Here is a 15,515-nt window from a genome sequence, read left to right on the forward strand (position 1 = left end):
GGGATAGATCCATGTATGGTATTTATCTTTTTCCGCAATGATATAACACTGACTTTCTCTATATGGATCAATTATTTGTATTTGGCAAGGGAATATCGCTTTATTATTGTACTAGGTTCAACTAGCAATAGTCAATTCAAGGCATAAACTCCTTCTATGGTGAGCATCTCAATAATAAATATGGAACTTAATTATAAGAAGCATACACATAAGTTTCTCACAGTGCTTTGTAAATGAACTTTGTCAAGATGACCCAAAGGGTTAGTATGTATAAAGTGAACTGCACAAAATAGAGAGATGCATAAGTTAAAAATTTTATTTTGTGAGAACATATGTGCTCAAAACTTTGACATATCAAGCATGCACTTCCAAAAAAAAAAAAAATAGAAACAAATTAGAAAAAAAAAATTTCTATTGTTTTTCTTAATTAAAAACTGAAAACAGAAACATAAATTAAAAACAGAAAAATAAAATGCAAGTCCTAAACTAATAAAATGACATACAATAACATGCAGGTAGTCCTATCAATTAATGTTATACACACATTCATCTAAAGACTTTAAGAAAACCCTCATACGAACTTTTCAATAAGCATAGTTTTCCTCATCAAAGTATGACGAGACATAATGACGACGACATGATCTAAAGAGACACGGATCAAACTCGGATGAGTGAACCACGCTCTAATGCCAATTGAAATTCCCAAAGTACCCATGTAATGCAGCGGAAATATCTATCAATTCACTCAACAAATTAGTTAGTCATCAAACATGTAATTAATTTATTAATTAAGCAATAACATAAAATAAACGAAGTACGTAACACCAAGATTGGTATCGAAGGAAAATCCTTTAAATAACTCTTTAAAGATAAAATCTTACGGAGCAGCCAAACCTAGAAAATTCAATTTTATTATTTGAAAATCAATTACAAGTAAAGTTCAATTAAAAAACTTTTGTCAATTGACACTCTTACTTCACCAGACAAATGACCCATTTGTCTTTTACCGCAGTAGAAGCCAGAACTTTTAACGATTTTCAAACATTGACTTTTTTCCTAGAATTACAGTGACTGAACTCGATCACCTCAATTCCGACATGGAGAATTTACGCAATTAAAAAGAGAGATAAAATGCTAGAATTTTCTCACACTTAAGTACTACTCTCTGAGAGAAATAATATGAAAATTTTCCAAGAAATTTTCTCATCAAAATGTGCTCTAAAAAATATCTAGAAAATATGCAAATCTGAATCTCTACTGATCATAATCAATAGGATCCCTTAAATAAATAAGCTGAAAATCAATTTCAATTGTAGTAGGATTCTGTTGACGGAACAAATCTGATAGGAGTTTGATCTTTAGTAGGACTATGCTGACGGAATGAGTCTGGTAGGAATCTGATTTGCAGTAGGACTCTGCTGATGGTTGCGAAGTTGTCTCCTTACGAAATGCTGACATTTCGCGATAACTCTTCACTGCAATAACAGATTTCAGATCAACCTCTTCTCTGGATAAATGTCGATTCCTTAGGACTCCATTTTTTCTCTTATGATTTATCTAAACAACCTCTAATATCTCTTAGATAAATCTAATATTGTTATAGATAAAGTCATTAAATAATTTACATTCATCTAAAATTACCAACTTAATGATAAGATAAACTCTATCATTTTAGTCACCTAATTCTATCAAAACTTATCAACTTAGTCACCTAGTACTAGCTAAACTTTGACATCTACAAAAAAGCTTTGTCAAAATGACTTTGCTCTTCATGTTATTTGGAATAGAAGTGCTACCATCATGGTGCCCGTCTCGCACCATGTAGGGGAAAGGGGTTGAAAGCGCACCCCCCCTCTCCCCGGCCCCCACTCAAACTAGTGATTCATTGGATCTAAAATTTTTTTTTGACCCAAATTATAATATAATATAATTATAAATTTTATTAAAAAAAATATAAACTCATGAGAGTTGTAATTTGGATTGTCTTGGCCTCTTAGGCCAACCTTTATATAAGAGGTCAAGACAATACAATAGTCATTCTTAAGTAATAGTTATTCTTAAGTCCCACATTGCTGAACAATGACTATTGTATTGCATCGGTCTTCTATATAAATGTTGGTTTAGGAGGCCAAGGCAATCCATTAACTTGAATTCAAGTTTTTAACAAATTGTATATATTTATATACAATATATATTTATATAAATAATTTATATAAATATAAAAAAAATAATATTTTTTATTATAAATTTGAGAGGGCATGGAGCAAGGTGCGGGGTGGGGTCCTGCTGGGGTCAGCCCGTCCCTCACCTCCACTAAGGATTCTTCATGCGTGGCGGGGGCCCTGCCCCCACATGGGCGGTGCGGGGTAGCCTGCCTACCCATGGGGGAGGGGGTTGGGATAACCCACCCTAATTTATCCTAAATTGAAAGATATTTTAATTGGCCGTTGTATATATTTCAAAGAGTCCAAATAAAACTGCCGGTTGGTTCCCATCACTGTTAAAGTAGTTGCCCTAGCGGCAGGGTACTTCTGTCATGCTAACACATGCAGCCAGCAGAAAGCCCCCATAAATACATACTACCAAACAATAAGGTCAAAATCACAAACTCAGCTTCAAATATCGCTAATTAATATCTTCCATTCAATAGGCCAACAATATCCATAAGGATCCAGATATTATACAGTTTTTTTGAGCTAATTACCTTATACAATTTAGAAAATATAGACATATAGTATATATAGAATTCTACTATAATGTTGGAATCTATACCTTCCAAAGACATTATTTAATACAGTAAGATACAGATATTATATATATTACTTTTGTAGAAAGTATATATCTGAAAAAATTGAGATGATGTTTAAAAATATTAATAAATATTATGAAAAAATCTTTTTACAAACAAGTTCACGTATATCGATATTGATATATAAGGTATCAATTTAATGAAACGGTATTAATTAAAGACGGAAATTATTTTTATGAAATAGAGGATATTTTTTTCTCTCAAAAAATTTTTTTATTTGTTTTTTAATAAAAATAATCATATCAATATCGGTATCTTATTTTATGCGACAAACCGCAAGGCTCAAATATTATAACAATCTATATTGGAAGAAAAATACGAGAAAAATAAGAGACAAACTTTCAATGAATGAGAGTTTGAACTCGAAGCAACGGATAAAAGCCCTTCCACAAATCTTATCGCGAAACGTGTGGTTCTAGCGAGCCTGAAGAAAACACCAGCAATAAAGTCTACGCTTTCATACTTCATATATACTTGGAGGAAAACAATAATAATAAAACAGTCCCCAACTGAACGAGGAACAGAAACACGAAAAAGTCTTGGTTTAAGCACAAGCAGTGGTTAATTAAGAATGGGGATCGTCGAAGACGCTCACAACGTGAAGGTTTTGGGTTTTGGCGACCGAAACATAGTGCTTGCCCATGGCTTCGGCACCGACCAGTCTGTTTGGAAGCATCTTATTCCTCACCTCCTCGACGACAACAAACGCATCATTTTGTACGACAACATGGGCGCCGGAACCACCAACCCGGACTACTTCGATTTCCAACGCTACTCTACTCTTGAGGGTTATACTTACGACTTGCTCGCCATTCTGGAAGAGCTACGTGTTGATTCCTGCGTCTTTGTCGGCCATTCAGTCTCGGCCATGATCGGTGCCATCGCCTCCATCTCTCGTCCCGATCTCTTCTCCAAGATTATCATGGTCGGCGCCTCCCCGAGGTTCGTACGTGGATTCATCTTCAAATTAAAAGCGCTTATATTTTCCATCCTCCCAGTTAATTAATCAAACGCGATTACCCTTTTCGAATATTTTAGTAGTTATGTCCTTTTCTTGTCGATTCAATCAAGGTTTAACCATGCATCTCAATGATCATTTAGATTCGATCATTTCGATGCGTTGTAAATTGGCCATTTTGATAACTTGTTTTGCTTTTTCAGGTACTTGAACGATGTGGATTACTATGGAGGGTTCGAGCAAGAAGATCTAGACCAACTATTCGAAGCGATGAGGTCAAACTACAAGGCATGGTGTTCAGGGTTCGCTCCACTCGCCGTGGGCGGGGACATGGACTCGGTGGCGGTCCAAGAGTTCAGCCGGACTCTTTTCAACATGAGACCCGACATAGCGCTGAGCGTGGCGCAGACCATTTTCCAAAGCGATATGAGACAAATACTATGTCTGGTCACCGTGCCTTGCCATATAATACAGAGCATGCAAGACCTGGCCGTGCCGGTCGTGGTGTCGGAATACTTGCATCAGAACCTCGGCGGTGAGTCGATCGTGGAAGTCATGTCTTCAGACGGTCATCTTCCCCAATTGAGCTCGCCGGAAGTCGTAATTCCAGTGCTTCTCAGGCATATTCGTCACGATATTGCTTTATGACGTTCGCATTTCCTTTTGGTATCGATTAGTTTTCTGTGAGCCGAAAATGGGCTGCAAGTAATTTAGGATTTGTAATTCAGGATCTATCGTTGCTTGAAGTGATCAAATATAATTTTTCATAAGAGTATTTTCATGATGGTATGATAAACTATTAGATGTTTTAATTATTTTACATTAGATATTTAAAATAGAAAAATTATTCACATCAATTACTATTTACTAACTCACACCCCACACCCTATAAAGAAAAAAAAATTATAAGTGTGAGGTGTGAAAATGAATAGTAATTTATGTATAAAATTTCTCTTTAAAATATCATGCATTTTACTTTATAATTGAAATGGAGAGGATTTTTAATCCTCTATAAAATGGTTTGATTGAACAATATCTCTAGATACAATTATGTGCGTGGACAGAACATCATGTGATTGTATTAAAAAAAAAAAACTTATAATTATGTGTCAAATATAAGCAACACGTGTGTATGTATAGCATCTAACGTTACATGTGGGCTTCAAGAAGGATCCATATACCTAACCTATCTCTATCTTAATTATAAAAAATAAAATTCTCGATTCTTGATGGTGACGCGTGACGCGTGACGGAGAAGGCCGCTTAGGGGAGGGGGCATATGCATTAAAGTGTATTTTATTACAAATCGGATTAACTCATGATAAGTTTTATTGGATGTGAAAGACGAGTGTGATCAAGATCTCTATCATTTCTTTTACGAGAATGCATGATAGACATACATGGTTATTAAGGAAAAAACCTTAAAATAAGGTCCTTGAAGTCGTCTTCCTACGTACTCAATTTTTGTCAACAACAATATTGCATGTGAAGTTATCATATCACTTGTGGACAAGTAGTCATGAATTGGAAAATACCCAATAAATGATGTAATTCTAGTGCTCCTTATAAAATATTATTGGCTGGGCTTAAGTGCCTGTAAAATAGTAGACATTTCTTTCTATAAAATAGCAAACCATGCATCAAGTTGTCTCTGGCGAATAATCCAAGCCTTAATAGAATTGTTAATTTCCCATGCAACCGTACGTTTTTAACGTGAAAATTATGCTGTGCTCTCTCACTTTTTTATGTGGAGTCGCATATATAATTATGAGTTAGTCTATATATAGTCTCTTAATAAAGATTATTCATACAAATCTATACAGTATTGTCGCATATACGTATTGCAATTGTAAAGGAACGTGATGAAATTTTGAATACATATATATATATATATATATATACTAGTGGCATGGAAACATTTTAATACGTGGAAAATAATTAAATATAAATATCATATTTCAAATAATCTCAGTATGTTTTGAAATTAAAGTGAAGTTGACATGTCAACTGCCTATTGAGCGTCTTAATTTACGCCACATATATCGATCTGAACTAAAGAAGATAATTTCTTCCTTTAAAAGAAACTAGATTGTCCAATAACTGGGTCACATTATGGCTCAAGCATTTGATCTCAAGTCAATGAGTATCGAAGCAAGAGTCTCGACGCCCACTTCCAAAGCAGTCTGTAGAAGGAAAGTGTTCCTATAATCTACATATTGGACAGGCGTTGGCTCTCATGTCATTTTGCAGAGTATGCCACTACGCCATGGCGTGTTGTGGTTGGCCCATAAGGAATAAATTAATCACTTATCATCAGCTAAATATGTGGATTTATTGAATGTGACTTAGTATTGAGAATGTAAAATTTGAAAAAAATAGTTCAAAACACCCATCGATCAGTGCATTTCGGACACAGCATACAAATCTATAAAATTTTAATTCATAATTTCTCTCTTCTTTTTACTTTTTTCTTCACTACCGAAAAGCCATTTTATTTCGTTTCAGCCCCGTGAGTTTATTTTGCGCCATCTTTTCTTCCTCACAAGACTGGTTCTCCTGCTCTTCGATCTTCTACGATCACGATTTCCGAAGGTCTTCAAATCTACAACACAGTTCAAGCATCCTGTCATCTGCCTGAGGGAAAGTTTTTGAAAAAAATTCTCCCCATAGCTCCTCCTTTTCCGAGTGGGTATGGATATACTTCAACCTCGTCTCTCTCAATATCTTGAGAACATCTTTTATAATTATCGAAAATGAATATATTTATAATATATTTTAAGAATATTTTTATTATATAATTTATTTTTTTGTCTTTTGAATTAATTTATATTTTGATGTAACTTATAAATTTTGATTAATTTAAAATAAAATATAATTATGTAATATTGTATATAAGAAAATATATACAAATATTAAAAGATATGAAAATATTATTGACAGTTAGAGAAAATATTTGAAATGAATAAAAAATATTAAAAAGTATAACATTTAAATGATATAAAAATAAATAAATAAATTGATATATGCTATACTATAAAATTTAGTATGTATAATAAAAAAAAAAAAATTTGATAATATATTTAAAAAAAATAGGATAAAAAAGTCATTAAAAATGCTCTTCCTCATGTTATTTGTATTATACGGAGTTCGAACTCCGAAACTACACTTCTAGTGTTTAATTCTAATAAAGCACGGGATGGGCTTAAGCTCAAAGCCTGTTCGGTTTGGGTGGAACAGGCCCTACTCGTGGGCTTAGACACCCGCGAGGAGGGGGGCGTTTGTCCTTCCGAACCGGTGCAATGGCACAATGCTTTGAACCGGTGACCTCCCATGGGAAAGTAAGGCGCCTAACCACTTGACCAAGCATGTCTCTTGGTCTTTAAATGAAACGTTGTACCCTTTAAATTAATAACTGTCAATTGAAAAGTCACAAATTTTTTATGAGGTGCCATTTCATTATTTATATGTGACGATGTAATTCACGAATTTAGTCATTCTATTATCCCATTATATTTAGTCACTTCATAATTTTTGTAAAAAAATTCTTAAAGAAAAACTTTATAATTATTATATGCAATTAGTGATTTTGTTGTATTTTGTAGGTGAATTATTTGTAACCTAACAACAAATTTTGTTGAATGAGACAATTATCACCTTAAAAATAGTATTATGCGTGCTTCAAAGTTGTATATATTTTTTTAAATTACTACATCCCCTCAATTAATATCTTCAACATTAGCTGAGGGACCACAATTCCAGTTAATTTCAAACGAAAGAGTCAAAAGTACAGCTATCAAAGATAAGAACTTTCCTAAACTTTCCACGGGAAAAATGGAGTTGCTGTTTATACAAGTCATGATGTAGTACCTCTCCATAATGTAATAAGGCAAGTCACAACACCTACCTTTGAGAAACTTTAAGCATAAGCTCAGGCAGACTACTAGCATTGCTGAAAATGAATTCTAAAAACCCAGCAAAGCAGATAAGTTATCTCTAACAAAACCAGCAAAAGCCCCATAGCATAAGACATGATCCAAAGACTACCACCGTCCGAACCACACAACAATCGACTCACATAGTAGCTAAAGAAATGCTCGAGCTCAAAAATGGACTGAAACCCATTTGACATATATATGTATAGAGACAACCAAATACAATTTTGTGGGTCAGAAGAAACTGCAGCTACATCACTCTACATCCATAAAGAAGCATGTTTTCATCTCATGATCTATCATATATTATATATATATATGAGCAATGGCAGTAAGGTCTCATCACTCTGCATGCTGCTACTCATTGCCAACAAAACTCAAATATGTGGACCTCTAACTCACAGAATGGACCTCCAAGTTTTTGGCGGACTGTAATATGAAAGAAAGTTCCCCAACATGCAATGTAACAAAACGAAAAAGCTTGTTGCAAGCGCCCCTATGCAAGCGGCGTGCAAGCGGGGCCTACGTGGCATAAACAAAACGAATCGTTTTGTTTTCGATTGGTTTTCGTCTCCTCAGTTCCCCGCATTTCCCTCCCACCCTCTCTTTTCCCTCAATCAATTCCCTCCCTCCCTCCTTCCCTCTCTCTGTGTTCCCTCAATACCCGCACTCCCTCCATCTCTCTCTGTCATACACCCACACGAAGCTTCCTTCCTCGACTCGTCGGCGCGAAGCGGCTACCTCGGGTAGACGTCCCTCCCCATCTGGGCCATCCCTCAGCAGGTCTATCCTCGGTTCGTCTCCCGCAGAATCGATTCCACCGCGGCCTCTCGTCTCCCACGAATGTGAGATTCTGGTAAGTTTCCCTATCTCAAACCCTAACCCACCCTAACCCACCCTAAGCCGCCCCAATCTCGCCCATCCCGAAACCCAAACCCGCCTCCCAAAACCCTAACCCTAGCCAAAGCCCTCCCCAATCTCGATCACCCAGAAACCGTAGCCCTAGCCCGCCCCGATCTCGTTCATCCAGAAACCCTAGCCATAGCCCTCCCCAATCTCGTTCACCCAGAAACCCTAGCCCGTGCCCGCCCCGACCTCGTTCATCCAGAAACCCTAGCCCGCCCCTTCCTGTTCATCCCGAAACCTAATCCAAGCGGTAATATTGTTAGGTCAGAGGTAATATTGATATTGAATTTATGATTGGTTGTCGAATCTTTGATGGGGCAGATGAGATTCTGATATTCCTATGGTAATTGTTAGGTCAGAAGATAGATTGAGATTGAATTTTTGTACTGTTGTCGAATTTTTCATGGGGCAGATTCTGTATTTACGCTGTGAAGTTCTTTACTTTATTGTTTTTGAACCCGTAAGGGTAATACTGACAGTTAATATTGAACACGTATGAGTGAATCAGTTTATTATAAGTTTTTGTTCCTATGGTAATTGCTAGGTCAGAAGTAATATCTCTTGATTGAATTTATTTATTTATTTGTTGTTGTCCAATTTATCATGGGGTGGCTTAACGTGGATTTATTCTTTGACCAAGTTATCTAGTTTATTGTATTTGAACAAGTATTGAGACTATTGTAATGAAGTTATTTTTTGTTTAAAGTGACTATTGTAAGTATGAGACTACTCTGCCTCATGGGGCAGACTATTGTTTATTGTTCATTAGACTAAGGTAACAAGTAAGTTGTCCTCTAATTTCTGTGAAGTTGTCCTCTAATGTTTGTTCAATATATTTTCTGGATTTTGATCCTCACCCCAGCTTCTGTTTGTTTGTTCTCCTGTTTATTGCCTGTGTATTGTAATGTTGACAGTTATGCTGGAATTTAAACTATGTCCTTCTGTTATTTTACTTATTCAAATGAACAAAAATTCTAGCAGCTTAGATTACAGAAGTTGGGGTTTTTTTTTCTCCTTCTAATGCTATGGTAGGCTAGGTATAACTACAACAGGCAGTGACACCATTGGTTTCAGTGACCCTTAAGTTTTCATAAATATGTATCTTTTGATATGGGCCTCCTTTCCACTGTGCTTATTGTTGAATGTTAGAATGTCGTCATCAACTCTATCTTCTTCATCCTCTGGTATACGTACTTGTCAACCATTGTGCTTCTGCGATCTTCAAGCTACATTCAGATACTCAAATACTCCCAGAAATCCAAGACGACCATTCTTTGGTTGTCCAAATTATAACACGAAGGTAACTACATCACTTGTAATGTAACATGTTTACTAAATTGTTTGCAAATTAAAAACATCTAACATTTTTTTATATATGTTTGCAAATATCAGGGATTACCATATTGCAAGTTTTTCAAGTGGGTAGATGGTGATCAATACATGCAGCTGGAATTACAAGATAGAAAAAATGAACTACTAAGGAAGGAGAAAGAGGTCGATGAGAGACTTCGCGATATTGAGAAGAGGGAGATTGAGCTCCGTAAGAGGGAGGATGAGATTGAGAAGAGAGAGATGGTGCAAGATGGTCGAGATGAGGAGTTTAAAAAGAAGGAGTTCATGCTCATTGAGAAAGAAGCTGGAATAACACGTTCATGGAAGCTTCTTCGGCTGTCTTGGGTTTTTTTAGTTGTTGTTTGTTGTTGGTTAGTGAGTTGGTAGTGGTTTTTGTTGTTTCTTAGTTTGAATGTGTAATTTAAGTGTTAGAAGTCATTTTCTTTTTTATGATGAAAAGTTTGTGAATGTGCTCTTTATATGAGTGCACCTGCTATTAGGTAAAACGTTAGGTAATTTATGTTGATATTATTATGTTGATATTGTTAGGTAATATTTATTTTATAAAACGTTATCATATAAAACGTTTTATTAGGAGTGCACCTGGGGTTCACTGAATAATTTGATTTAGGTTCCACCTCATGTATTATGCATGCGAACACTTTCTTTTCTGTCAATGGCAGCACGTGTTATATGGTATTATATTAGGATCCCTTTTTATCCTCCAATTCTGATAATCTAATTCAACTTATAAAAAAAAATCTGATAATCCTTTTCTCTTCTTTTATTGACTATTTAAAATAGTCACTAGTCACTTCTCTGTTTCAGAGTTCAATGCATTTGATATTTAAATTTGTCATAATTCATTCCATACCAAACATAGTCTATGGACATAATATTCCAAAATTATGTGATAAACATTGACAATAGCTCCTGATATTATGTAATGTTGGACTAGGACCCAAAACATTGACAATAGCTCCTGGTTCCAAAATTCAAGTGTTCAATCTGTATACAAACAATCTAGCAGCCCCTGTCATGTTTTCAAAGATCCATATCAACAACGTTTTTTTAATGAATAAGAAAATAAGATCCATATCAACAACTTCATTACTTAGCACAAGGACATTGGTGTTTAATCACCAACAAGCATCAAGATGCATTTAATCACCAAGAAGCATCAAGATACCAAACAACCAGTACAGCTGCATGAGAAGGTTTGCATTCAAGTAACATCACCAAAATCAGCATTTGATTACAACATCACCAACAGGACACTATGATGTTCTTACATTTACACCAAATCCCAACACATACTGTAATAACATTAACTAATTCAACATTTACACAAAAATGCCCATTTAATTAATCCAGTTGCTCAGGTTGTGATCCATCGAACCCATGTTGTACCGGTTGATCTCCATCCAACCCAAACTGTATCTGTAAAGATTTGTACGCAAAATGTGAAAAGTGAAACTAACTAAAAATGGTAAAAGTGCAAAACTGAAATTATTAAGTGAAAATATTTGAAATTATTACACTTTCTTGACTTGCAATCACTGTTTCCTGGAGCTGGGTTCCACTGTCTCGAACAGGCTGTTGATTAATAATAAAATGGTATATTATTAATTTTTTTTTTGCATTTACTTCTTCCATAGGCAAACTAAAATATAACAAAATATAACTTCTAATTAATATACCTGCATTTGTCTAGGATTGGTGATATCTACATCTGATGGGCGAAATAAATTTCTACACACATCCGGGAGTGGTGTATCTCCTTCATCTCGCTAATGGACATAACCATGTAATTACGTTATAAATCTAATGTACATAACCATGTATATATGTAATACCATTAATATTAAGACATGCACCTGTTTACGTTTCCCTTTGACTGGTGCTTTTTTTTGCTTGGCTTTAACCTTCCGCATGTCTTTCTCCATCCTGGATGCTCTCCTTAGAGATGGAGGTCTTCCTTTCCCTCGCACAACATTTGGACTTAGTACGGGTTTTGAACTACCACCAGCATTTGTGTCCAGTGTTGTAAAACCAGCATTTGAACCTGCCAAGGGCGTAGAATTGTTGAATATGACATACTATGAAGAACTACTTAAAATAAATAAACTGTAAAAATTCGCATACGAACCTGTTTGGGTCATAGATGGGGGGTGTTGATTCTCACGGTAGAGGTCAATCATTGAATATAACTTCTTTTTTGCATCTTCAAACTGCTCACTGGATCCCGCTGCATAAGTTATCATCTGATAACATATATTTAACAAACTTGAATATCTATTACCATCTGGCCTCTGATCCCTAGCATCATAGCTACTGTGGATTAACGTGTATCTCCTCTTGATGTCCTTTCTCCATCGATCTAAAATGTACCGGTCTGGTAATAACTTTATACCGTTAGCTTTGAAGATGGCTAAAATATGCCTACACAATATCCCCCTCATCTCGAATAACCCACATGAACACTTTCCATCGCAGTCTTCCACATTGAAGTTAACTGTATAGGACACAAGCTTAGTGAACTCTTCAACACGAACTTCATCTTCCACCAGATATGTTTTCATTACACCATCCTCACTGAGTAGACAAGGATCCATATCGAGCACACCCATTACTTGCTGCTGGACTTCCCTAAATTTAGAATTCGTGTACAACTCTTGAAATCTCTTCTCAATTGGAGATCTAGATATACAGGGAATGGTGACACTAAATGTGTGGAAGTCTGCATTGTTTTCATTCTCAATTTTCTTCCTCAGCGCACTGTCAAACTGGTCGACAAACTCCTTCAAGTTTGTTCTCGCATGAACATAACCATCAAAAAAAGCATTCATACTTTCACTGCGCTGGGTTGTACTCATTCCAGCCCAGAAGTGCTCTTTCAAGAATACTGGTACCCAATGGTGACGCTCATCATATAAACTTTTCAACCAGACATTCTCATGTAAATCATATGTGTTAAGTAACCCATCCCAACATTTCTCAAACTCCTCAATTGTTTGAGTGTCGTACACAGATTTCATTAGGTGACTTTTTAGTCCACTTTTGTAGGCAGCATATGACCCAAGCTTCTCGGGAACTTTTTTCAGTATATGCCATAAACAGAATCTATGCCGACTTTCTGGAAAGACAATAGCAATTACGTTTTTCATTGCTCTATCTTGATCAGTAATAATAGCTTTTGGAGGTATACCATTCATACACTGCAACCAGGTCTGGAATAACCATGTAAAGGTCTCTGTATCCTCACTTGAAATCAACCCCGCTCCCAAAAGAATGGATTGTTCGTGGTGGTTGACACCAACAAATTGTGCAAATGGCATCCCATATCTATTCGTGAGATATGTGGTGTCGAATGTGACGACATCACCGAAATACTGGTAGGCCGCCCTACTGCGTGAATCTGCCCAAAATACATTCTTTAGCCTCCCATCATCACTTAAGTCCATCGATGCAAAAAAACCATTATTCTTGTACTGCATCCTCAAAAAATAATCTCGAAGTGCTCCAGCACCACCTGCACCAAGTCGTAGATGACGTGCCTTGTCTATATAATTGCGACAATCCTTTTCCAAAAACGGGAGGTTCTCGAAGCCACCTGCACCAATGACAAGAGATCCGAAACTCTTATTCATCCGGATCCCAGCCAAGTCGTTTGTATCTAGGACTCTTTTTACAGTCTCACTCACTTCTCTGTTACAACGAAAGAAGCGAGCTTTCTTTGGACTGAGGCCGTGATTATGTGTATTATGGACTGTTGTCAACCGCATCTTTCCATCAACCTTTAAGGCATTAATCCTTGCCTTACAATCCGTCTTTCCCGTCGGGCGTGGTGCTGCGACGTTCAAACTCTTAACCCGGGCCTTCCCTCCACGGGCACAACCAAGAGTGACATATCTGATGCTTTGATCATCTCCCCTCTCACTCCTTTGTGTCATCACCCCAAACCCGCTTTTCTTAGCATAATCCTTATAATAGATATGTAAATCTTCAAAAGAATTGAATTCCATCCCCGACCTTGGCTCCTCAATTATATCATCACCATCCGTTTGCACTAACTGTGGTGAACCAGTAGTGCAACCGTCGGTTTCCCGTGATTCGGGTCTATCCTCTTGACTTTCTTCATCAACCATTGAGTTTGTACATGGCACTTCAGTTTCCCTACAATCGGGTCTATTCTCTGAACAACCCCTTGCGCTCGTTGTGGAGCTTGTAGCGATGTGAGGAGTCGGAGGCCCAAACCCATATTGAAATGGGTAACCAACATTCTGAAAAAAAAAAAATAATAATAATACAAGAGCAATTAAACTCTAAAAAACCCCAACTTACATAACAAACAAACAGACGTTGAAAACCACCTGAATGTTACTGGGATATTGGCTGCCATCTGGATATGGCAGAAAAGCTGGTGACCATGTAGGCACTGGTCCATAGTAACTGTGCATGTGATTTGGATTTGGAAAGTTTGCTAAACCCGTTTGAGGGATGTCCTAACATAAAAATAATAATGATAATTCGGATAAAAAACATTGAGTAGACCATTTCCAATAAGTTTTTGAAATATAAAATAACATACTGAGGTATGGGTGTTTGCGTGAGATGGTGTTAGCGGGTTTGAGTGTTCTTCCCCTTTTTCAATGCCCTGTACAAATTGTTCAATATCCAATGTCAATCTTTGGGAAGAATACTACAACTTCTGACATGCTAGGGTCCAAACAAATGTTTCTTCTATATAGAAATCAAATACCAAGTTTCATGCCCCAATTCCACAACATTGTAAATTTCTATTTAGAGGCACCCTTCCTTTAAAGGGTTTGTTCCTATTAATCTTTCTGATTGACTGAACCAAGTGCTTCGATGGGCTCCGAGTGCTGTGGAAATTATTCTCAACAGACACTGCCCCAAATGGTATGGCTATGGTCGCAGGCTTAAATGGCTAGAGAGATTCGCATATGTGAACACCACCAGCTTGCATGTCTTGTATTTGGCTTAAAAATATTTTATGGTGAATATTTAAATTTGCAGTAGGAGTTCACATTTCCACAATTAACATGACATGCATTATTTTATTTTACCTCTTAAAACAAAGTAACATGGCATGCATTCATTATTTAGGGATAGCGACATTTACAGAGCAGTGATTTATTGGGAAAGGAATGCATGCTTTTCACAACCTTCACACAAATGCTCATCATATAAACTTTGTGAACACACAAATATTATGCGTTTTTTTTTTGCTCGAATTTCATTCACATGAATATACATTTCTACGGCATAAACACATCTTCATTCATCTTCCTGGGTTTCCAAACACACACAAACAGAAGCTGCTTTAAGCTGCTTTACCCAACTTTCACACAAATGCTCATCATATAAACTTTGTCCACACATGAATATTATGCGTTTTTTTTTTTTACTCAGAACATGAATTTCATTCACATGAATATACATTTCTACGGCATAAACACATCTTCATTCATCTTCCTGGGTTTCCAATCACACACAAACAGAAGCTGCTTTACCCAACTTTCACACAAATGATCATCATATAAACTTTGTCCAC

At 36.4% G+C, this 15,515-nt stretch overlaps 3 protein-coding genes across 3 annotated transcripts; 2 read left to right on the forward strand and 1 right to left on the reverse strand.

Annotated features, from left to right (window-relative positions):
* The first annotated feature begins 3,286 nt into the window (after positions 1–3,286).
* Positions 3,287–4,551, forward strand: LOC109017691 (probable esterase KAI2). The gene is made up of 2 exons (XM_018999895.2): positions 3,287–3,751; positions 3,971–4,551. The coding sequence occupies exons 1-2, from the start codon at positions 3,381–3,383 to the stop codon at positions 4,413–4,415; spliced, it is 816 nt and encodes a 271-aa protein (XP_018855440.1). The 5' UTR covers positions 3,287–3,380; the 3' UTR covers positions 4,416–4,551.
* A 5,204-nt stretch (positions 4,552–9,755) lies between these two features.
* Positions 9,756–10,449, forward strand: LOC109017313. The gene is made up of 3 exons (XM_035683466.1): positions 9,756–9,905; positions 9,998–10,282; positions 10,438–10,449. The coding sequence occupies exons 1-3, from the start codon at positions 9,756–9,758 to the stop codon at positions 10,447–10,449; spliced, it is 447 nt and encodes a 148-aa protein (XP_035539359.1).
* An 853-nt stretch (positions 10,450–11,302) lies between these two features.
* LOC108993335 (protein FAR1-RELATED SEQUENCE 5-like) lies at positions 11,303–14,397 on the reverse strand. Its single transcript, XM_035683467.1, has 8 exons — positions 14,311–14,397; positions 13,470–14,220; positions 12,850–13,355; positions 12,087–12,738; positions 11,815–12,002; positions 11,638–11,727; positions 11,477–11,533; positions 11,303–11,377 (listed from the first exon to the last, which is right to left on the reverse strand). The coding sequence occupies exons 1-8, from the start codon at positions 14,395–14,397 to the stop codon at positions 11,303–11,305; spliced, it is 2,406 nt and encodes an 801-aa protein (XP_035539360.1).
* Positions 14,398–15,515: the final 1,118 nt, after the last annotated feature.

The sequence above is a fragment of the Juglans regia genome, chromosome 12, assembly GCF_001411555.2.
Source record: "Juglans regia cultivar Chandler chromosome 12, Walnut 2.0, whole genome shotgun sequence".
NCBI lineage: Eukaryota > Viridiplantae > Streptophyta > Magnoliopsida > Fagales > Juglandaceae > Juglans > Juglans regia.

What these genes read in the sequence shown, in the direction of transcription:
- LOC109017691 (XM_018999895.2), top strand. Translation starts at nt 3,381, where the DNA reads ATGGGGATCGTCGAAGACGCTCACAACGTGAAGGTTTTGGGTTTTGGC. An exon ending in ATGGTCGGCGCCTCCCCGAG is followed by an intron (nt 3,752 to 3,970) that starts GTTCGTACGTGG and finishes TTGCTTTTTCAG; the next exon opens with GTACTTGAACGATGTGGATT.
- LOC109017313 (XM_035683466.1), top strand. Translation starts at nt 9,756, where the DNA reads ATGTCGTCATCAACTCTATCTTCTTCATCCTCTGGTATACGTACTTGT. An exon ending in GTCCAAATTATAACACGAAG is followed by an intron (nt 9,906 to 9,997) that starts GTAACTACATCA and finishes TGCAAATATCAG; the next exon opens with GGATTACCATATTGCAAGTT.
- LOC108993335 (XM_035683467.1), bottom strand. Translation starts at nt 14,397, where the DNA reads ATGCACAGTTACTATGGACCAGTGCCTACATGGTCACCAGCTTTTCTG. An exon ending in CCAATCCTAGACAAATGCAG is followed by an intron (nt 11,534 to 11,637) that starts GTATATTAATTA and finishes ATTAATCAACAG; the next exon opens with CCTGTTCGAGACAGTGGAAC. An exon ending in TGATTGCAAGTCAAGAAAGT is followed by an intron (nt 11,378 to 11,476) that starts GTAATAATTTCA and finishes AAATCTTTACAG; the next exon opens with ATACAGTTTGGGTTGGATGG.